This window comes from Cyanistes caeruleus, chromosome 5 (genome assembly GCF_971803275.1).
Source record: "Cyanistes caeruleus chromosome 5, bCyaCae1.hap1.1, whole genome shotgun sequence".
NCBI classification, from domain to species: domain Eukaryota; kingdom Metazoa; phylum Chordata; class Aves; order Passeriformes; family Paridae; genus Cyanistes; species Cyanistes caeruleus.
In genome coordinates, this window is record NC_141705.1 from 56,533,491 (window position 1) to 56,558,192 (window position 24,702).

The window sequence follows — 24,702 nt, forward strand, 5'->3', positions numbered from 1 at the left end:
CATTTTATTTTTATCTTCATTGAAATGCAGCTGGGACTAGGCATGAATGCACTGAAAGGTCTTGGAAATGGAAACATCTTTCTGTGGCTGGTATAATGTGCCTTTCTGATTGAGAATTGGAGGAATCCATCTTGCTTTTTAAACATCCAATTCATTATTGCTGGTGCTGTGAATTTCATTTGTACATCTCTTTCAACATATGAACTGATAAACTGCATCCTGCTTAACAAGAGGGTAGAGATTTATTTTTTGCATCATGGTTGAATGTTGTTCAGGAGTGATTAGCTATTGAACAGCACATGCTGGCTAGACTGGAAAAAGATCTGATGATCTTCTCTAAACATTCAAGGACTGCAGGTAAGCCATGTGTACCAAAGAGCCCAGCCCCGCAAAATCCCAGACATTGCACTGTGTGCTCAGAGTTTCACCTTCAGACGTCAGTTTGACAGCAAATGCTGCCTGGTTCTTTCTGTCTGAAGATGATTTTACTAAATTAGATAGGCTTAATTTCTAAACTTCATTGAAATGTTAAGATTAGTCCAGGGCTTATGCCCTTTCTGCAACCCAGTAAAATTGTTTGATTGGTAGCACATGGCTGTTAATTTGGGGGGAAGTATGTTCTACTATATGGCAGATGGATGTATGTCTCATAGGAGAGCAGGCCATTTTACAGCTTACAGGCAAGGGTGTTCTGCAATAATGTGGGAATAGTTACCCACAAATATGAATGTATTTGTCTTCTGGTGTGTTTTTGAGGTAGGAACTTCTGTTTAAAGTCAACCACCACCATTTTAATTGAGCAGCTTTTGGGCATTGTTTGGCTTATACAGAGAAAAAGGAGCTACAATTATAACACACACTGTAAAAGAAACAGAGGCAAATGATAACACTTCATTGAGCTCTTCTGGTCAGGTTGATTAGACCTGTTTCATCAGATTATGGTAATTCAAATGCAGTGGCTGTTTAAGATGATATTTGGCATGTGTAAAGCACCTGACACAAGAGGATACTAAACACACAGACTCTTCTTTAACAGATAAAACTCTCAAACTTTCTGAAGGAAAACATCATGGGAGTGGACATAACCCTGATTAACCTTTCTACCAGCAATTAAATTGGTATATAAATTTGCTGTGAATTCTTGCATATCTTTGTGAGCCTTGCATAGTGTTGAGCACTCTTCTTCTGATGCTACAGATTTTATTCTCTGTAAACAGGAATTCTCCACTGACTGTAATGTAAATTACAAGGGCATGTTTCATTGTGAAGAACAAGTTATGAAAATATCTGTCAGAAATAATTACAGTTGATCCTGCTGTCAGGCAGGAATATAGATTGGATCATTTACTGGTGTCTTCCTCAGCAGTGTTTTTTATAGTGCTGTTATCAGGAATATCAGAATCTAACTCAAAATAGTGGTAAAGTCACTTGTAAGGGGAGAAAAAAAGGAAAGGAAAGGATATTGATCTTCTACTCTTGACTATACACAGTGGTTTGTGGCACAGGCTTACTTGTGCATGATGGTGTAGGAAGCAGACTATGATCACTGATAGTTTTTTGAAGGTGCAGAGATTCTTGAATGTACAAATGCTGGCTTTTTTTCACTGTCATTTAAGGGTGTCTTAAAGGCCTCAAACAGCGGTTTGCTCCTTTTGAAGTTTGTGTCCTAAATCAGATGTGGCACATAGTACAAGCCTTTGTAGGAACCTAAGGACACCTGGAGGTAAATGTGCCCTGTGATGGTCTGAAGTGTGCCAAGTCGTCCATGAAAGTGACATTTAAGCATCCTATAGAATGAGTAAATGGGAGAAGCTGCAAGGCTATTGATTGCCCTTGTCCTCCCTCCCCCGTTCTATAGATTATGAGACCTGCTACAGTTGTTCAGAACAGCAAGGTAAAAGAGAAAGATGGAAACGTATAGTTGGCAGGTGGGCTGGTAAACAGCTCTTGTAATTTCATGAGTTTGATAGAAAATGAAGTGTTGCTATTATTCTTGAAGAGTGGACAGCAATACATCTTTCTAATGTACCCTCTCCTTACGGATATGCAGCTGATAAGATTTTATTGATTTTCTCCCTTAAATTTCTACTCCTGATTACTTCAACACTGATGTTTCAGTGCTTTTCATTTACCTCTCCTCAAAAAGTTTATTTCTCTAGATCAGGAGTTGTCCTTTTCACACAAGTCTTCAAGTCTGTGCAGAAAGAAGATCCAGGACGTGGACTCCTTAAACTTGTCTAATGGCACACTTAAGGAGTAATGTAGTTCTCTTTTGTTTGCCCTTTGAAGAGTTCTCTATACCTAAAGGACCACAGCAACAGAAATGTTCTCTGCCACTGACAGGTGTCACAGTATCTGACTATCACAAGGCATCATAGTGCCCTCCAGGCTTTTTTAATCCAACAGACTATGGCAGTGCATGAAAGGACTGGCCATAGAAAAGCTGCAGAGGGTTTCAAAAAACCCAGCTGCTCTAATGAGAGAAAATCTCTGCTGTTTTGACTTGGAGTGTGGTAAAATGGAGCAAACAGCCACAAAATGAGCTAACTGTCCCAAATCAGACCAGCTCAGGCTTCCTTAACCCTGCCTGTCTTTAACTCCTTTGACAGCTGTCTTCCACTGGGACAGAGGTGAAACTTCGACAGACCGCGTTTGTTGAGCAGTGGTCCCCAGATTTGCAGCTCTCCCCAGGAAGACCTCAGAACAATTACAAGTGTGTCACCTGGACAAAATGTAAAACTTCGCTGTCAGACTATCCTATCCCTGGTAAGGCATCTAAGGCCACCTAATTTCTGATGAAAACAAGCTTAATGAAAAGGAAAGTAACCTGTAAAATAAGGGGACTAGTAGGAGATGTGATGTGTTTGTGAAATGGTTGCATTAGGCTGTGATGAGCATACTGTAAAAATTGCATGCAAAGTAATAGGAAGAAAACCAGTCCAGGAAAATAAATGCTTCCTAAAGATGTTCTGTTTGTTGGTTTTCAATATTGTTTTTAGTCTTCCTCCTCTGGGAAGAACTGGTTGTTTGACCGTAGATTCATTTATGAAAAATTCCTGTATGTGTCATGACAGAGCAGGTTTTGATTTGCAGAGTCAATGAATCCTGGAAAAAATATTGAATGAAAATGAGGTATAGATGACAGCTCTAAGCCTGGACAGCATGGGGAGGTAGACCTGACCTATTTAGCTGCATATTTTACAGTGAAGTTTTACTATTGAATCTAATTCTAATATTATTTCTCTTCTGTAAGAATGACTGTGCAGCTGTGGATCCTATGCAAAGCCTTATGCACATATTTATCTCTGTGGTCTAGAGAATATTACACATAGTCATATTCCCTTTAGGCCTGTATTTAAATTTTTTTCTAAAATCAAAGTCTCAACACACTTGTAAAATTATCTGTGTAGTATGGATGTGTGGTATTAAGTAGAATAATAGTGTAAATGTTAATATAAAAGATAAGTGTGCAGCACCCCATATAATGTGATTGTTCTTAGGTCATCTTTGAGTGCCCATGAATTAATAAAAGATTATTAATTGTTAAATGTGCTAAAATAGTAAGAAGGACTCGAGATAGTTCTGAATGACATTCTGTGTTAATTTGCTAAGCAATGCTGAGAGAAGCTGCAGAAAATCACAAAGCATCCTTTTATCTTATGTAGCCTACTTTTTTCCCCTCCCCTTGGTGAATGGTTTAGTTAGTTTAAGTTGGTTTTTTCTTTGTAATATTTTTAGTTTGATAAACATAGTTCATGATAGGATGTGACTGGGTAAACCCAGTTTCCTAGGAACCGATCCCACTGGAGGTACAACTGTTGGCTGCATGTTAAGTGGATGCACGGGAAATAAATGAGGATTTTAATGTTTGAGCTTAAAGCTCTTTTCCAACCTTAAAGATTCTCTGACTCTATTTCCATTTCTGGGTCCCCAGTATGTCGTGTTAAGATGACCTGCCATTAAACAATGCTTGGCTGTTGCTGGAGAGGGAGTGTTGATGCTGCTCCAGCTGTTCTGCCTGCCAGCCCTCTCAGGTCAGCTTGGGAACACCAGTGCAGAGCCATTAATTTTAATGGGAACAGCACTGTCATGATAATGTTGAGGTCTGTTCATACCTGTCTAGAGAGGTTAGAGAAGAGACAGAACTACTCATGAATCTGTGTCATGGAAGAGTTGATGGCAACTCAAAATGCAAGACGGACCCAAGCTGAGCTTATTAAGACTTCCATGCTCTGACTAGATTAATACAAGAAAAAAACTTGGTTCCTTTTTCACTTTGTGTCCAGTGAAACCTTGCTCAGAACCAGGGTTCTCTAACATTCCCAGCAATAAAACAACAGCAAGAAGTCACTGGAGTGGTGGAGTTGGCAGTTTATGGCTAAAGACAGGAGGGTTAAGGCTGAAGCATGCAGCCTCCATGCCTCCCCAGAAGTAATTTCTTGTACATTTTCAGTTGTTTCTATGTGCTTGGTAGGAAACAAAATGAGTCCTCTTCTCTGAGATCATAGTCGCTGTTGGCTAGATGTACAGGGCTTACCTTTCCAAGGAAGTCAGTATTTACATAGCTTAGGTGTAATAAACCACTGAAGTTCTTACTATACATGACTCAAAATAGTTTAAAGTGTGCAGAAGCTGTGCAAATTCTTTATGTCTTAGAACTGAGGACAGACAGCACACTTCAGCGCAGGAACTTTTTCAATATGCTATACTGGATACTGAAATCCTGTCATTCACAAAATGTATCTGTTTCACATACCTAGTCTGCCAAAGCTGTTCCATTCAGTTTAGAATTTTTTAGTGTTCCTTGAGATACAAATTTACATGGTCAGAATATAACAATGTTCTTGAATCTTCTTTTTTTCAAAGTTAGTATCTTCAGCTTTAAATTATGACTAAATGCTACCTGCAGATACAATGTTGCTGTTAGTCCAGTTGCCTGAGAGATTGTGAGAGGAAATTGAAATTGAACACAGTTTTGGAGTAGGACTGAGATAGGATGAGTTGCAACTCAGAGCAATCTGCTGAAATGATTCCCTCTTGTTCTTTCAAATAATGTGTTTCATTTAAATTACATAGCATGGGGCACTGAGCCCCTGAGCGAGCAAAGCAAAGACAGCTGGCACAAAGGATTAATAGTGATGCTTCTTTATTGCAGAGGTTTGGCCCTGTAATTTAGAGAAACAGGCCAGAGTCATGAGAAGGAGAACAGGGCAGCATTTTCCCTGCTGTTCTGTTGAGGTCAGTAAGTGGCATTCCTGCTGATTGAGTTTCAGTTTTGGAAAGTGTCTGAACAGTTTTGTTTATATTGCATATAATGCACATATCTATGTATATTTGTGGAAAATCAATAATGGTATAAAATTCCTGCCTTCAGTTTTCACTCCTTTTCTGTAAATCAGGGGTGAAATGTTTTTACAACATTGTGTCTCACCAGATGTCTGCTGCAGTGAATTTGTTGGACTTATTAAACATCACAGAGGACAAGATGCCCATAAATTCACTCAAATGAATTAATGAACAGTTAAACCACTAAAACCCGATTTTGTCTGTGTTTCTTTCTCCTGATTAATTACCATTCCAAAAGTGATTCAATGCTGAAGGACGAACAGACAAGCTTTATTCCATTAGGGGGGGAAAAAAAGCACTAAAACTTTCATCCTGCTTAGCAGTGTCTGCAAAAATGGCAGAGTTTACCCTGAGATGCTGCAGGACAGGAGCTGTCTCATCCTGTCCAGTTTCCAGTGCCCTGACAGTCACCTACAGGTACCCTTCACTGGAATTGCAGTGGTTCAATGTGGCACCTTTCAGATGTGCTCTCTTGTAAGGAAGGAGGGCTGGAACTGTGCTGGTACCACTCACAAAAGAGTTTGTTAGGTAACAAATGGCAGCCCAATATAAAGTTTGGAACAAGAAAATAGCAGTGATAGTTAACCAAATTTCAAGCATCTCATGGTGACCAGTCCTTATGTATTGTTGTAAGTATCTCAAAATGTTATTATATTGAAGATCTTTTCATAATGCAAACAAGCCTAATAAAAGCTGAATTTTTCTTCAGTGGATGCATTACTGCTATATAAAGCTGTGGCATTTAGAACTCTACTTTTTCAGTCATGATTTAGATTTAGTTATGGTGGTCAGCTTGGGCCAAAAAAAAGTCGGAAGACCCTTTTAGTGTTAGCCACAACTAAAACCTAAACAAAACCCTCAGACCTCAAACGAAAACCAAAGGAAAGATATACAAATAAAATATATTGTGAAAGTAGCATCTGCTTTGATAAACAATGCATTTTGCAAGATTGTTATTCAAGCTGATGGGCTACTGAGATTTTTTTAAAAATTTTTTTTTTAAAATCCAGTGTTATAAAACACCTTCTTGTGAGGTCTGAATCTGATGTAAGATTTTATCTTTTGCTTGTTGTAAGGCTTCAACTTGTGTATTGGTAGTTGTAGGTAATTAAATGACACAAAATCTAAGCCTTCTTCTATGTCATGACCTAAGGAACAGAGTATTGAGGACAAAGAGGATCAAGGGGGACACAGAATGACTGATAGAAAGTCTTTGTACACATAGAAAGAGGTAGGGGCATGGTTACTTTTATAGCCACACTTACAAAGGGCTTTAAAGGCTCATCCTGCTTCAGAAATGTCATGTTCCTTTTCCTGTATCCCATCATCATTCACAAATTTCTACCCAGCCTAAGTTAAAACTCCCTGTCATTCAAAAGAACATGAAATCTGTTATTATTCATGTATCCATTTGATTTCACACCAAAACCCAGAAACGTGTTGTAGAAAAAAGAAAAGTTAGGCAAAAAATATTATAAAAATATAAGATTTCACAGAGAAATATATCAGTTTATTCAGCTGCTCATTTCTACTCCAATATGTTTGGATTCAAAAAGGAAATGCAAAAAGAAAGCACTTGGCTATGCAAGCAAAATTGGATTTTGTTCCTTTGTTTCTGGGAAACAAGGATGGGTTTCTCTGAAGCCTTCCTTAGCAGAAACACAATCTTCCTTAACTTCTGGGTTTTTTTAGGAATTTGACTTTTCCTGTTTATATTAATTTTCAGCAGGTGGATTAAGGCCAGGCATCCAAGCCACTATTCCTGAGCGAACACAAAATTTATTTTCTAGTGCCTTTGGTTTTTTTATCTCTCAGATATGTATGGAGGAACTCCTGAGGTCTTTACAAAAAGACCCTGTTTTTATAGAGCATCTAGATCCTACTTTTGCCTGGTGCACTGGAGAGGGGAGAGGTCTAAAATGTGTGGTTTTATCACCAGGTTTGCAATAATCAGTCAATTACCTTGGAAATACATTTACTATGCACATTATTGCAAGGGGTTTATGTAGCATAGGGTGTGAAAGCTATCCTGTAGTCTACAGGAGGCTGGAAACCATTTGAAGAAAATTTCATGTCTAAATCTGTCTATTTTTCATGGCTTGAGTCATTTTTGTGCACAGCAGCTCTGTGGCATTCATTGCATGTTGCAGTAGCTCACGCTACCATTTTGAAATGGAGAAGAGGAATCAATCAGCTGTTTCACAGTGGGATAATTACTTGCAAATGATGTCAGGTCAGTTGGATTTAAGTTGATTTATCTTATGTTTAGTGTCTATGGGAGAAGGAAATGATAGTGGAAAACAGTTAGGGTCAGTCATATCTGATTCTCTGAGCATCTGTTCTTGTTTAGGAGGCAGGCTCAAAATAATTTATGGCACAGGGAATTGGTGTCTTTCAGTACAGTGTTTGCAGCTTGGCACTGGAAAGCAGTCAACAGAGCTTTGTGGACATGTGGCCTTTGAGAGATTCAAGAGAACAAGGAAATGAGTGAACATATTTTATATATTCATGTTTTTAATAATATTTCATACTTGTTTAAAAGTCTAGAAGACAGAACAGAGGTAAAGAAAGCAAGGTGCTGTAGCTCCTGCCTAGCTCAGGAGAATTTACATTTGTAGTTGGAGTATAAAAGCACTAGGAGGTGACTCCAGCTGCCTTCACATTTGCTGGTCTGTCCCTCACTCGAATGGCAATTGCCTTCTTGTAGTGCATAATTCTTTGCATCCTGCAAGAAAAGAGCTAAGTGTAATTGGGATTTTAGTGTCCAACAGATGTTTCAGAGACAGAAAATGATCCCCTGCAGAGCCCTTGATAAAGTCTGCCACCCCAAAAAATACCCATGGTAAAGCCCTGAAACCTTAATCCCAAACTCTAGAGCTCTGGCATATGACCAAGTTCTACTTTTTTTTTCATTCATGTTTACATTTCTAGTTTAGGACAGTGAATGCCAGTGCTCCAGTGGGGCTGTGCAAGGGCTGTGCTATGCTTTATGAGCATAGGTCTCCACTGAGACTAATGCAAAGCTGCACCGTCCCCATGGGAGCTCTAGGAAGCATTTATACCTTGGGCACACACACTAAATAGTTGGGATTTTCCTAGAACAAAAAGGGCATTTGGGTTTATGTCTCCCTTAAGAGCTTTCTCTTCTTCAGATGACCATGAGCATTATGAACATGTGTAAGGGGTGTGACTATGATTGCTGCTGACCTGATAGCTTGTGTGCACGAAGCTTTGCAGAATGTGCAGTGTTTGTCCACTCCAGGCTTGTAGTCTGACTGGGATGGATATCAGGCAGATGGGTTAATGATTTATAGGGAATAGAACTGATCAAGTGTGAAGGGCTGGACAAAATGAAGAATATTTATCTTGCTATTTTCTTGCGAGCCTAAAGAAAGCTTGGCACTTTGGATATCAGAAGGTTTCTAGCTGTGGAGGAGCTCTGGTGATTGAGTCACAGCTGAAAAAGAAGCCAAAATCATAGGAAGAGAAAGCTATGGATTGTAGTATTTTAAAAATTACAGAAGAAGGTTCTAAAAGGAAGAGCCTGAGAATTATTCTTGCACTTATATTTAGGGAGTCAAAAGTAGGATACATTTGTGTCCCTGTACTTCTTAAATTCTTTAGTATAAGTATTCATGTGAAATATGTGTTTACCCTTTTCATGTCAATGTACTTTGTGATATTCATCTTGGGTAGTCCAGCCCAAATTCTTTCAAAGTAATACATAAAATTCTCATTTAGGTTTTCCTTTGGTCTTTCTTTCCATGGCACTTCCTTGCATTACTCACCACAGAGTTCTGGTGGTGAAGACTGTCTCAAGGATGCTCAGCTTGTTCTTGCTGGGGTATACCTCACCTTATTAATGATGGTGTTTTGGGGGAGAGGGGAGAGTTCCTCAATCCATCTGGTGTGCCCAGGTAAATTAAGCTTGTTCCTTTATTGTCCATAGCCCCCTTGCCTTGCTGGGCCAGACACCCATAGTTGTTGCTGTTTGCCCCTTTTCCCAGCTGTGAGGGGAGCTGGAATACATGAAATAAGAGAGTTTCTAATGCCATGTCACATTTGAGTTACGTTCAGTACCTGTAAAAATCTTGATTTCATATGAGGTGTTAGACCTCGCGTGTTTGTGGAGATTTTGAAAGCCTTTTATCTTTGTCTCTGAACCTTTGCTTCTCAGAAGAGTCAAATATTTCTGAAAGCTTTCCTCAGGAACACAAGAATGGGAGAGGCAGAGTCACCTGTTTGTCTAAAACGTCTGTGCTTCAGCTCTGCTTTAATCAGTTATTGCATTTCTGTGCAACTCTGAGGGCACCCATGCTTTGAAGTGGTGCTGTGGGCCTCTGCCTGCAAAAATCAATTCCAAATTGTTGTTTACCCATAACAGGGAGACTTTCCCTGCAGTCAGAAAGATGTATGAGCTAGTGTCTCTGTGTCTTAGAGGCAATGAGGAGGGAGGAATTATGCAATAGCCTGTTTTGGTTTCTGTTTTTCCTTTTCCCAAATGGTTTGTCTAGAAAATTGCAGACTTTGCCTCTTTGGCTCCTTTTTTTTCTCACCGAAGAAATTCCTATCCCCTGACTTTAACAAAGTCACTTTGTTCCAATGCTACAGAACAAAGGGAACCGAAGAGAAGAAATTACTTTCTTGTGGCAATTACCTTTTGTATTTTAAAATGCTTTTCCTTGTTTTACTTTTATATAAGAACCTAAAAGGAGCATGACTTGGTTTTGATCACTCCTTACCTGTCCAGTCTAAGTTCACAAAACTGCAATTTTTTTCCTAATGTGCTAGTTTGCAGTTATCTGTATAATAGGAAACTAACAATAGCCTTCATGATTCTGTATTTATGCATTAATCACCTACTGTATTTCTGGTTTTGCATACAGAAAAGCAAATGGCACTTGCAGCAACACCCCTAGGCAGCAGCAGATATGTTCTCTTTAAATAGTTCATCTCCCATTGTTTTGTGATACTCTGGAAATTTAACCATGTTCAGTGCATAAGTAATTATCATTATTATCCCTTATGCTTTGAAGAACTTTCACCCAGCATCATCTACAGCTAGACTGGAGCAAGGAAACACCCACTTCTGCTGGGTTTGTATCTGCCTAAATCGAAGGGGTCTTTCTTTAGCCATTCTGCATTGGCATGACACATTCTAAACAGCAGCAGCATAAGTGAATGGCTACAGTCCAGCAGTAGGCAAGCTGTTCTTTCCAGTCAGTTATTGATCGTCAGAAACACAGGGTATTTTCTTACTCCATTAAGACTTTTTTTCCCCCCTCATATATTTAGGGTTTTAATCAAAAGAAGCCATAAAGTATCAACATATTTTCTGTGTTTTGTAAAACAATATGTAACTGCTGTTTGATATTAACAGCTTTCAGAGAATTTGCAATAAATCCTGCTTGCATCCTGGAGATGAGTTGTTCTAGCAGTGTTTTGTTATGCGAGTAATTAAAATTTGCAAATGTTAAAGCTTAGAAGGGGGGAAAGCTTTTCAGAGGCAAATGAATCAGTATTTTAGTTGTCTGAGAAATAAGCTGTTTTGTAGCTGCAGAATTTACAGTGTAATCTGCTCATGGCCACAGCCTTGCGCTCCATAACTAAGCTTCTTACATTTTTTAGAGTAAGCATGTTTTTAGTTGTGTGGCTACTGTATTAAAATGTAAATACGGACCAAGGCAGGGATTGAGCACCCTAACTTTGCAAATGAATGAAGCAAGAGTTCTTGTTTTGATTAGAAAGTTAGGATTATAGGTGTCCTAAGGTCCCTTCCAAGGTGTGTGATTTTTTTGGCTCGGTTCCTGAATAACCTTGAAGTGTGAATTAGCTGGCTCAGTTCAGTGGCCAATTACACACTCCTTTTAAAGTCGTGATGATAAATACAGATGTTGTAGCTGAGCAAGTTATTCCACCATCCTGAACAGCTTTTCATATCTCCATCATGCATACTTCAATACAGCAAAGATGAGCATTGGTAGAATGTAATAAAATTTTTATCGAATAAGTAAAAGCATGGCTAAATATGATTTTGGTTGCATGATTTTTTCCTCTTAAGTGACTAAACCTGTCAATTTTTCCCCCAAACTGAATGAAACTGACAGAAATTGCTGTTTACTACAGTGCCATGTAATTAAGATACCCTGAAACAGGACCTATAGCAGGATGTAAGTAAGGATGTATAAGGATGTAAGCCCTGCCCTTTCATATGGTTGTCCCAAAGTTAGAATTTTGCTTTTGGCTGGGATATTAATTCTTTTTACAAGCACACTTCATTAATGGGGTGGTTGACATGTGTAACAGAGCAGCCTCTAAGAATGAGATCCAGTGGCCAACAGTTCAGCTAATTAGAAATTAATTCCAAAGTATTCAGACTTAGTAAGTTTTTAAAATAAGATTTTAAAACCTTTTAAAACTTGAGGTTTTATTCAAATCTATAATTTTCTCAATACTGCCTGATGCAGACAGTAGTTAAGTATTTTTTTCTATGTATTCCATAAAATATAGGTCATTTTCACCAGTCATAAAGTGCTATGGGCATCTGTGTAGAAGGCAAATGTAACTGAATTTGAATTAGGTTTGGAGGTTGACTTGGGAGTGTATTAAAAATCATTTTGATGTGATTCAGTACATACCTTCAGGCAGCTTTGCCACTGACATTTATCTAAGGAGCAGCTTTATATTGATTTTATTTTTTTAACAGAGAAAAAAAAAATTCCAAGAGGGCAGAATTTTTCATTCAGCTATGCTGAGACAGTTACCTCAATTTTTTATCTTTTTCTTTTTCCTGCCAAAACAGGAAAAATGCATTAAAAAAAACCAAACAAAAACAAAGCAAAAAACCACCTTGCTTTCACCATTGTGGTAAAGGTTATCTTATGTGAGGCAGGCAGTGTTTTACTGTGCTCATCTCTTTCTAATTAACTATTCTTCATTTTTTTTGCTGATAATAGTAGCCATGGTCTTGCACACTTACTCCAGGTTCATCCTATGCAAATTCAGAACTGCTTCCAACATCAAAGTTTAATTTGAAGACTCTAGGAAGTGGCTAGGATTTATTCAGGGAGTGAAGATGTTCAGCTGCAAATGAAAAGATGGTATGAGAGACTATGACAAGATCATCATAAACTTTGACTAATTAATCTGCTGCAGCATCTTTCAGGAGTAGGCTCTTTTCCTCATAATACCTGTTGATAACAGTAAGTATTACCTCTGGATGGGATATCTTGGGCTGTATAGCTTGGTAATTTAGACCAAATATACTCAGGTGAGAAATTCTGTCTCTTAACTGGCTGGAGAAAAGATGAGAAGCTGGTGGCAAGACCAGACTTAGAGCTCATTTTTTCCTGTCTTCTGCATGTGAGCTGAGATCATTATGAATATCTGCTTATCAGTCCCTTGTCTTTTTGGCTTGTTTGTTCTTTTTTTCTTTCTTATATATTTCCTTTTCAATGCTATTTCAGATTTTTTTCTTTCCTTTTCACTGTCTTTTCTCTTCCAGCTGTTTTAGAGCTACTTGCATGATTCTTGTGAATTTTAACATGCCATCCCTTCTCCTCCCAGTGGAAGATGATCTGCCTCTACTGGGATATAACCTTAATAATTACATTGTTCACACTACTGCTTTCCCTGGTTATTCCAAGAATAATTAAAAATGGGAGCGTAGGCACAACAGAAAAGCAGTATTTTGCAGCAGAAACACTCTCTTTGACTACTATTAATCCACTTACAAATTTCAGTTCATATTTATCCTCTGAGGTATCTTGAAGCTTCTTGTTAAGCAGTGGGTGTCCTGTTGCAGTGCTGTACATTAAATCTGAAAGAAAAAAGTTATATAAAAAAAAGCTGACAAACCTAAAGATTTGGTCTCTGAAGTGAAGACCAATTTAATAGGATATATGAACTTGTATATCCCTGTTATAACTGGCAGCAATTATAGGAAAAATGTGGGCGAATTGCAGGACTTCTTTCTTGATCCAGCATCTTAAAGGTGTCAGAGCCCACGTTTGAAATTCTGTAGGAGTTTGGGGATCAGACATTGCCATTCTCTGCTGGCACACTTTGTCATGCTGGGTGAATTTGTTCAGGTCTTCATTATTTCCTACACTCTTGTTTACACAGAGCAGAATAGCCAAGTTTCAGTAAAGGAAAAATATAGTTACAGGAATTAGAACATTACTGGAAGCTTCAGGGAACTTATACTGTGGTGACAGTATGTATTTTCAGATGAAGGAGAGACGAATTCCAGTACTGGAAATGCCTGAAATTATTCAAACACATTTTCAAAAGAGGAAGCATTAATAATTTATTAATGTTAATCTTTGAACATTAGTGTTTTTAAAGGTTTTTAGAGTGACAACTGAATTGATCAATTGCCCCCTCTCATTGAATTAGGACAGGATGGGTTTTTTAAATAACTTTAACTGATGGTGCAATTTCATTTAATTTTTTTCATGCCCTGAATCTTTATGTTCATGAATGAAATGTAATGAGGTGGTAATAAATATTTTAATTCTCCTTTTGTAGGACAAGTAGAGAATGCCAAGTTGGTGAAGATAAGGAGCACACTCACTGTACCCAATGTGCACATGCCATGTATTTGTGTGGTAATATCAAACACCTGGAAATGCTGGATTTGATTACTTGATATTAATATATATTGCTTCCCCTTATTACTGAGATTATCACAATTGATGGAACTTGGCACAGATATTGGTGGATGTCCTGTGATTCTTTTACAACCTTCCAGCTTGCAGCCACACTATACAAGGCTTAAATCTAGTGAAGTTTTGCATACAGGTAGTTCTTTCTAATTTATCTCCAGATGCCATTTGCTTCCTCTTTAAATTGGAACTTGCACCTATATATATATATATATGTAAATTCCACGTAGGGCTACTTCTTAAATTAGGAATTTAAGCATTTGTTTCCATCTTGTTTTGTTGTGGGGCATGTAAATACCTCTCAGAGTGTAGTCTTGGGAGCGTGGGAGGTGGTGAGAACAGCACCAGGGCTAGTTTGGGATATTAATTTAAAGCACAGCCACACTGATTTAAATACAGATCAAACAGCTGCTGCAGATTTTCCTCATAAAGAACCTTGTTTCAGCCCTGGATCAGTGCATTTGACACAGATGGTTGTGCTGTGGGGTGAGATGAGCAGCCCTGCCTGCCTGGACTGTGATGAAGAAAGCAATATTGCAGCAGGGCAGCTGGCTCCTTCATCTCTCTGAATTAAAAAATTGCATGGAACTTTGTTGAGGATTGACATCAGCCTTCTGAACTTTCACAAAAGGTTTTAAACACACTGGGACAGGCTGAGGCTCTATCCATTGGGCATGAGGGACTTACCTGGTGATTAGGGGATGCAGGGATGAGAAGCCCTCATGAAGGTATTTTCTCAAAAGAAAGTGACTGTGATGCTTTTCCCAGATAAAAGAGCTCAACACAGTGTGTGCAAGTGCTTAGGCTCTCCTTGGACCAGCACAACAACAGCCCAGACTCCTCAGACTTGAGGTTTGCATCTCTTAGGCTTAAAGCAAACACAATCTCCCTGTCCATGACCCAGGAGCCACTTATGTGAAGGATAGTGAAGCCTGGGTAGAAAACAACAGTCCTAGGCCAAAAGATTTAATCTGACTGGGCCAAATTGCCCAGACATTCCCTGGGTACCAATATCATACAGCACTGAGGGTGAGGAAAGAATTCATGGATGAGCAGAAAGGTTCACTGCGGGAGGCTATATTTGAGATCTGCAGCTACTGTTGGTTTTGTAGCCTGTTTTAACTGCTCTCATTGCATGGTTTCTTCTCTGCTCTCAGTAATTATATTAATAGTATTGATTTAATCCTTTCAGTCTTCAAAGGGCTGTTTGAATAATAATTAGATAATCCTCCTGACCCCTGGAGAGACAGATAACCATTATTAAAAGTATAAAGTCCTTGTACAGAAAAGGAAGATTTGGTAGGAGCACTGCAGGTAAGGAGAAGTTCATGCCTGAAATTTGAGCATGTCTTTAGTCCACATCCTGTTTTGAAGAGCAGCTTTCTATAAGGAAGGAAGAGTGGAGTGAAGAAGAAGATGGCAAAGCAGAAGGTAGAGGCCAAGCCAGAGTGGATCCAGCCAGCAGTTCGCTTGTGGGCTGTGCCACTGTACAGCTCAGAGGATTTTCAGGATTTTCTTTATCTTGTCTTCATGGCTGCTTTCATCCTTCTGATTTTAGTGCCTCCTAGTTTTGTTTTGCCTGAAACCAGATCATGTGTTTGCTGCTGAGTCTTGTATGTTTTTATGGGTTCTGGCACAGAGATACCTTGATCCTGATGAAGATTTGGGATCCAGTTGTGGCTTTTGGTGTTTCACAGACAGGTTTTCTCCCTGTGTTGCTACGGCAGTCTCTGGCTTCCCAGAGTATTTTGTTCTATCAGCAATGTTCTGTTCTCCCAGTTTTTCCCGCCTTGGGTGATTTCACTCAATATTGAAAAGGTAAAGTATCAGAAGTGGGGTAAAGAAATATTGGATGCTTATGCTCGCACATAAAGCTCCAGTCCCTGGTGAGTGATGCTGTTTGTCTCAGTAGCTTCTTGTTTTATAACTGCTTTATGTTGTAACACAATTATCTCAGCATCAGGCCAGTTCTTTATTCTGACACTTCTTAAACATCTCTAGTGATGTTGTGTCAGCTCGCACCAGAGGAGACGTGATCAAGGGGATCTGCGCAGCTGAGTGCAAATCTATTTTCTGCCTGGAGGAATTAGAAGTTACATACATGTGTGATTACTTACAGGGCAGTGAAGGGAACCTTGTATGAATTCAATAAACACTTTAAAACATGAACCCAAGTCTGTTTTGTCCTGGGTGCACCTTTCTGTGCCATGGAAAGGTGGCATTCATTCTCATTGTACAGCTAGAGGAACTCAGCTCTGCAGAGATTATATTCGATGTATCTCATGTACAGAGGATTATAAGTATTGATCTAGGCCATTAAAACATATCATGCCTCTATTATTTTATAAGCATTAACTGCATGCAAGGACAACATCATAAATTCTAAAATGTATTCCAGTTCATAAAACTCACCAGTCTATTGTTCTGCCCGGGGTGACTATTACCAGTCACAGTAATTCCTGTGGGCAGCTGAGGAGCTGGGTATGGCTAGTAATGCATACATAATACAAAGTATGTCTTCTCAATGCTGTCACAGCAAATTCAGGGAGAAATCAAATTCCCACCATTTTCTTCCCTCTCTTCACTTTCCACAATTAAACTCTGTCTTGAACGTGGTATGTTGTAGCTATTGATGTTTCAGTCATTGATTATTATAGCAATGTAAAGCATACAGCCAGTGAGTATATCTGCAGCATGACAGTGTAATTTCCTGCTGGCTTTCCAGAAATCATTGGCAATATGGCTGTTGTTAAAAGCTGGTATTTTTTTTCAAAAAAAACCCCCAAAACCAACAAAATAACTGAAAATGTCATTTCTTCTTTTTTGTTTTTAAATAAACTATTATAGACCCTCTCTGGAATATGAGACTCTGGTAATGACTCAGTGGGCAGTGAGACAGGAATTTCAGACACTGTAATGTGATGCAGAAAAGGTCATAAACTTGCATTCATAACAGGATTATTCATGTATTCATTCATTAAAAATTAAACACATGTGGGAGCATGATGCATTGAAGCTGGCAAGCATTGGTGAATACTTTCTTGTATTATTGATCAATTGGTGTGAGTTGAAATTACTCCAAATTAAATCTTGTCTTATTTAATGCCATTTATACTTAGTTATAATATTATATTTTATAATTTTATAATATAATATTATATTACATTATATTATATCACTATATTAATACTGTTAGTTGTTCCTACTGAAGACAAGTGCCATAAGTAGCTACATAGTTTTTCAGAATCATATCTTTATGGAGTGATGGTTGGATGGTTGTTTTCATTTTTAAGTCCTTACAATGAGTTCATATTTAACAGAAAAACATGAAGTTCTATATAATGTATCCAATTTTAGCTAAAAGTTGCTAGTTTTTTTCATTGTGCTGCTAACAAGTTTTTATTGTTGTTTTGTGTTTGCTGGGGTTTTTGGACTTATGCAGAAGAAACGATGAGCTTCAAAGTCTTGTGTCATAGCTGCCTGTCTCAGCCTGAAAACGTTGCTGTAGGTGTTTGTCATTGAGGTGCCATGCTGGAATGTGGCTAGGACAGGACTGGCTAGGCAGAGCTGGATGTGGTGCTGTGAATTAAAACAGCTGTAATGGGGTGCACAGGGAGGCCTGCCCTGTCTAGTCTAGTCTATGGCTCCCTGGGCCAGTATCAGATGCCTGGGAAATCCAGAAATGGGCTGAGCATTGAGTGGAAGACTGTGACTCAGGGGTGTCTTGAGTCAGGGGTGATATTTTTGAGGTTAATAGCCTTCAGCGGATTTCTTCTTATGTGAATTTGCCTAATCATATTAGTGCTTATGCTGATTTCTGGCTTCCACAGCAACATGAGACAGAGAGTTTCACTGTGACAAAACAGTGTATGAAGAATTATTTCCTATTGTTGGTTCTGACTGATAACATAACTTGATGCCACATCTTTTCTTTTATTTGGAAAAAAAGGGGGAGGGTGTTTTCCTTTTCATTTTTCAGTATGCCACTCATTTTATGGATGTCCAGCATATTTCCACTCAGTTCCTTTCTAGGCTCAAAAAAATCTCTCCCCAGTCTGTGCAGTTGTTTTGTGTAAGGAATCTCTTTGTGCTTTGGACCCTTCTTACTGCCCTTTTCTGTAGCTTTTCTAGTGGTAGAATATTAGGACCAGAACTACATGGGATGTTCACAAAGTGGATGAATTTACACAGTGATGTAACAAGTCTTTCCACTTCTGTAACTTTCCTAATAGTTGTCAACTTAAGACTCGTTTTTTCCTCCCCATAATAATAAATGTCTCCTATTCCCACATTGTTTAGAGCATTATTGACCTGATTTTTGTTGTTGTTGATATGCAAGTGACAAGATAAACTTTGAATTAATGGCATCAGTTATTGTAAAGCTTTCCAGATGTAACCAAGTCAGATTTGGGGCCATAACCTTGACAGGCATTGGAAATAATTTAAAGTGTTTTTTACAGTACAGTGTTACGACAATTCTGTTTTTCACAAGCTGGGTGACAAATCAGGTTGGTTTTAGAATCCAAATGAAGCTAGAGCTGCATTATACTTGCACATCAGCAGCCAGACACGATTTCTATGTCTACTTTTCTTTAATTGCAGGTATTTATGAGCCGCCATTTCTTGTATTATTGTGGTGAACCTATTCTGGATGTGAAGATTGCCTTTTGTCAGGTGTGTGTTCCTTACAGGTAAAACAAGGTACAGTATATACTTGTACTTCATTTTTGCAATACATTCTATAGTAAGAGAAAAACAGAAATCAGTTTCAGCCATTTAATGCAAGCAACTGCTTATAAAAATGAGAATAAATACCAAAGAAATAGAGAAATGCAGCACAAAATATTAGTTTTCTATTTACCCTCAAGTTTATTTTGTAATTTGTTCTTAATGATTTTTGATTTCGTTTTGATAAACTATCAGTTAATATTCTGAGGTTTTTTAGTGAAAAGTAATGGCACAGTTTTCAAACAGAAAAACAGCAAATTAAAACTACTTTATTGTTCTTTTGAGACAGAGCCTTTTACATTGTAGCCCGTGACTATAATTTTTTGTTTACCTGTACTGGAAGTGAAGGAAGCATAGTTAAAATTGTGGTGTTTGTCTTGTCTTCCATTGAACACCATGTGGTGTTGAGGTCCTGGAGCCATGAGACTCCACTAAAGCCAATTCTGTATTTCTACATCACCCTTGAAATTGTTTGATCACAATGTATGTAAGCCCACAAAGCTGAAACTAAATCTTTGCTGCAAAGGAAAAGATTATTAATTTATCCAGTTTTTGATTCTCTTGGTTAATTTAATTAACATATTTAGTTGCAAAACTGTGTGCATCATTTTCCCTTGATGCACACAAAAAAAAGATGACTTTTTTGCTTACTTCTGAACAGTGTTTTGTGCTTGAATTCTGTCTCTTCATAGCTTTATGGTTTTTTGTGGGACAACAGTAATCTAACTGGAGAGATACTAGGGACATTCTTCACTTTTTGAGGCTGAAAACAATGTTGCATTCTTAGAAATGAATTTATGATAAACACTATTTTTTTCTTTTCTATTACATGTGGAGTCCAAGTGAAAGCACAGTTGTAAAAAAGAAAGGGCTATTAGTTGTGTGTAAGCATTTAACACCAAGCAGTGACAGGTGTTGGAAAGTTTGCTTTGTGTTTTTTAACTCAGGGACACTAAATATTAATTCTGCTGAGAAGGTTGAATCTGGACTTGGGAATCATCAGCTCTAGTATGGGTCTTGGCAATTCATTTTGATAATCTGCTTAACTGTCTTTTTTTTTTTTTTATCATCCCTTCTTCATGTGCATGTGTTTAACTAGCTTAATTCTTCCACTGGCAACTTTGTCAAGTGTAGTATTTTTGTAATGTTTTGACAGAGTTGGTTAAAAAAAGAAAAGAAAAAAGTTGCAAAAAATTGAAAAAAAATTTTTTTCTCAGATTGTATGAGAAAAATGTCATTCATGAAAAAATACTTTCACTGTGCAGAATAAGGGGTTTCTTTTGCACAGTTCTCCTCTCCTTTTTTACTTTTTAAATGCATTTTTATCACTGAGTGAGATTAATTCCTATTTAATGGCTGCAGCAGGTACCCAGAATGGCATCACCCACTAAATATGGTACTAAGGGATACTATCCTGACACTGTAGGGAGCACAAGTCCATCCTTCAAGCACTCACCACACAGATACCTTTTCAAGGTCTTCAGACCTTCAGATCGATTCTCTTGAGGATAAAAGCTGGTTTAAACTTCATGTTAATTTATTCCCTCCATAAAGATAGGCTCTGATCCAAATAACAGCTAGAACTATGTGCAAGAACAGTCTCTAAACTAAATGTCTGGTTGCATTAAGACCTGTCTTGGATGCTGTTCATTTGTATTGTTTAGAGTGGGATGGGGGTTGTATCTCTGTCCTTGGTCCAAGCATCCAGATATTTATTTAGAGACTAGGAATAGTGTCCAGGTGGCAATATTCTTTATTCCATTCTTATTCCTGCTTCCATTTGAAATTTATACCTCACTGCAGACTTTCTCCAGAGTGTTTGTGCTGAGTTGCCTTTCTTAAAGCTCCAATATTGAAGATTATTTTTAGTACTGGGGTTGTATTTTTCTTGTAATATGTATTTATGGCCTAAAAGGCATAGATTTATGTGCTTTGAAGGCAATGACATATACATAATTACAGGCTCTTCTCTTTGACATAGAGCTTATGTCACTGGGCATAATAGTTTTGTACGATTAAATGCTAATTCAGCAGGAATAGAGTTTTAAGGATTTCCAGATTAAGGAAAAAAAAAAAGAAGAGCTCTTCCTGAGAAACATTCAGTAGCATAAGTAGGATAAATATAAACCTCCCCACCCCTTCACCCTGTTTGGAGTGTGAAAACACCCAAGTCTGGAATTACTGGACATGGATAGCCAATTCATGTTCTGAAACAGCCACCTTCTTTAAGGTGTGGAGGAAAAGGACATCTGCTTTTCTATCATGATAGGAAAGTAGGACAAGAAGGCCTATAGAATTTAATTAGACTTCTGTAAGGCTGGTATCACCAACAAGCTTTTATCTGTAGGATCCCACACATTTTTACAGTAGCAGTAGGTCATGCAAAGTAGTGTATCATGAGTAGAATAGGATGTTAAATTTTAATACAAATATATTAACAATATCTAACAATTCCAGAAGACCACTGACTTCTTCTCCATTTGGTATTTTTCTCCATTTGGTCTTTCAGTATTCTTTTAAAATCAAGATCAAGACATGTATAGCCTGTCAGAATTTACATGTTCCCTAAGCCGTGGGTATATGGGATACCTTTATTTAGAATACAATTGTAAATGTAGTGTGTCCTATGATTATGCCTTCTATCCAATGGGAGATTAATTGGTACTCAGAAGTTATCAACAGTTGATATATTAAATTTCTATGAATAAAATTATACTTTATAGGGTCAAGAGCTGTCTATTTCTAGATAAAGGTGTGATTATTAACTCCGTACAGTCTTTATTTGTAAAAGGGAGAATTCTTTCATTAGCTATTGTCTTCACATCAAATACTGTAATTACACAGTTCTATTGAGTAACCTACTTTCTCTCCTGTATCTTTGGCTACATTTTCCATTTAGGTCACTGATTTAGCTCTTCTCCATAAAGAAACCTCAATCTCAAGGAACCTTTTCTTTCAGTGTTTCTTATCGGTCCCTTCAACCTTCTTTGGTGTGATCACCAGAGCTGGATGTCACCTGTGTGTCAGCATCGAGCTCTTCAGGCATCAGGGGGATGAGGAATCATTTGAAATAATGTTTTCTTGTGCAGATACTCACAGGTTGCTCATCTGTTAGAAGTCTGGCCTGGAATTAAGGACATGCCTCTGGGACATCAGTGGCTTCTGGGCAATACATGACAGCACAGTTGTAAATGAGCTATGAAAAGTTGGTGCCTGTAAGAAGGAAGGAATTCAAAGTACTGAGAGCTCAGTGAACACGTGGAGGACAAGAGAAGAATAAGTAAATAGTGCTTTGCTTTGTGTTCTGAGTTGATACAACTGAAAAGGAGAATGCAGACTTGTTGCTTTGTGTGTAATCAGAACTAGGTAAGAGCTAAGTAAGCTGATGGGTTTTTGGTATCTCAGTTAGAAGAGGTTGAAAAAGTACAGAGTGTTTAAACAAATAAACAAGAAACTACAGCTACAACCCCCCCCGCCCCAAACTAACAAAAAAAAATACCCAAACAGCACTTAGAAATATTGTACTACATTTAATAAAATGCTTTAATATGAAGTTTTGAAATAGAGTGAATAAAGCAAATGTAAAAAGATCAATCACTGATCAATCAAGGCTGAGTTGTTTGCAGGTGTCAGTTGTCTACTTGAAAGGCTAAATGCAGAAAGCCCCCTGTCTGGGAGGCAAGGCAGCTGGAGAGAGATGATAAGGCCGGAAATTAGCTTTTAAATCCCACTCAAAACACACTAAAATCAGGAAGACTGGGTGACTAATACAGGCCTCACAGGAGGAGAATGAGGTGGAAGAATGGAGAACTGTGTTGTGATGCGGTTGGTAAGACCAAAAATGTGTAATATTACATCCAACCACGCACACAAAAGATGAAACCCTGTGTAGGAGACTGGATCACTGTTTATGGGCTTTTGAGTTCAGGGAGAGCCAGAATAAGTGAGAAGTCTGGCTTTATGGAGAAAAAAATAGATAAAATGTCTGCTATAAATGTGTCATATAAAAAATACACAATTTAAAATAATTTAGTAAATTTTTCTATGCAAAGACACTCTGTATTTCCCAAGCGATAGCTTCTGTGGCCATTCAAATTTATACAGCAAAAACCTGTGACCATTAAATTCGAAGCAGAAGGCTCAGCAAATTCATACTCATGCCAGAATTCTGGCACTTGAAACTTCTGTGAGAATTAGAGCTGTGCAAGTGGGAGGATAGCCATTAAATTCACAGTGCTGTTGGCTTAGCAGATGCACCCAGGTGAGCAGGGTTTGTGTTTTCAGAGCTGGCAGAAGACTGAGAGTTTTACCATACACGTGAATTCCAGTCTGTACAACCTCGGCATTTGACTTCTAAGGTTAAATTGTAGCTTTACAATATTATCCTTTTGTATCCTGAGGGAACCAAAGGCATCCATCTCTGAGATGGGCTGTGCTCCACAGCAGTCTCTTTGTCTGCGGCGCGGTGAAGATGTGGGGGCCGCTGGGGAGCCATCCTGGTGTCTGGCTCAGAACACCCTCTCTCCTCCGTCCTGCTCATCCCTGGGCTCTGTGCCAGCTGCAAATTGGGAGTCAGCCTTTCAGTCCTCCATCTGATTCCTTCACTCACCTGCATTTGCGCACACGTGGAGGGCTTTAATTGATTTCAGTGGCCTTGTATCATGGCACCCTCGAACTGGTGCTTCCCGCCAGGATCTCCGTGTTCATCTTCACAGGGAAGGAGATGAACACTGAGGTAAAATCTCCCCTCTGCTGATGCTGCCAGCAGAATCTGTGACAGTGCTCGCTGTCTTGGAGATGCAAAGGAGAGCAATTTGCCTTAAATTGCCGCTAGCATGGTTTGTATTTATAAAAGCTGAAATGTATGAGATGCTGAGCTGCAAGAAATTGCCATATTTTAGGCTCGTCAATAATAGAAGGAGTGGTGTTCAGAAACAAAGGTCTGTCAGTAAAATATAATAAATATAGTTATTTTGTACGATAGAAATGGACAAATAAAATGGGATATCAGGAAGAAATTCACCTTATAATAGAGAAAATAACATAATTTTATTTCTATTGGGCTTTTAAACTCTCACTCTCTGTATTCTGAAAGAAAGGAAAAGAATAGTTTGTAGCTCTGTGTGAGGCAGCAAGTTATTTGAGTTCCACTGAATTTTTAAATACCTGTCCTTTGAAAGCAAAATATATGCTCTCTAAACAGTTGTAATGGTGAGAGTATCTTTTTCCTTCATCTCAAATGCTTGAGTCTTGACAGTTTCTTTTCTTTCCTCTTTCTCACTTGTCAGGTTACTAAACAAACATCATTGCAAATGTGGCTACATGCTCAAGTGAGCTAACAAGGATAGTTAGGTTTTCAGGGCTGAGAAACTTTCGTTTTTCGTACTCTTAAATTTCACAGTATGGAGGAAAAAGACTGGCGTTGGGGAATGTGTGTGTGTATGTGTATTAGAAGTCTTCAATTAGGTACTGAAAGGAGAAAATTATGGTTCATTCATTTCTGTACACATCAAATGAAAGCTAAGTTCCTAACAGTGTTGAAGTAATGTAATTTCATTGTCCAAATATTGTCCAAATGTTTCTGGAAACCAAGAGCAAATGGCATCTCCATGCATACTTTGAGGAATAATTTTTCATCTTACACAGAGGTCTGAAAAACTTAGATGTGTTTTGTTCAAAGTTTCATACCTGCAATGTTTATTGTTAATTTGGGGCCTTGGTTCATTTGAAGTTCGCCTGAAAATTTATTCACTCAATGGAATTCACTTTACTATATGAGACCTATGCATTTTTACTGATATCCTGATTGCAGCATATATATATATATATATATATATATATATATATATATATATAAACTTCCTTCCTCCAACTATTTCTTAATGAAGTGCTAATTCCTGTTTTTTTATGATGTTGGTCTCAATCACATTTGAAAGGAGTTTATGGTTAGGTACACCTTCAG

The 24,702-nt window shown here is 38.2% G+C and overlaps 1 protein-coding gene across 4 annotated transcripts in view; it reads left to right on the forward strand.

Annotated features, from left to right (window-relative positions):
• The window catches only part of MAPK10 (mitogen-activated protein kinase 10), a 165,635-nt gene that overhangs the window by 72,816 nt on the left and 68,117 nt on the right, over positions 1 to 24,702 (forward strand). For 3 of the 4 annotated variants that reach the window (XM_086889249.1, XM_086889248.1, XM_023926255.2), the window contains 2 exons: positions 2,610 to 2,766; positions 18,615 to 18,686. In XM_086889249.1, the coding sequence (XP_086745375.1) occupies positions 18,621 to 18,686 (66 nt within the window). In that variant the 5' untranslated portion in view covers positions 2,610 to 2,766; positions 18,615 to 18,620. The remainder of the gene's footprint in view (positions 1 to 2,609; positions 2,767 to 18,614; positions 18,687 to 24,702) is intronic. The other variant, XM_086889251.1, reaches the window with a different exon arrangement.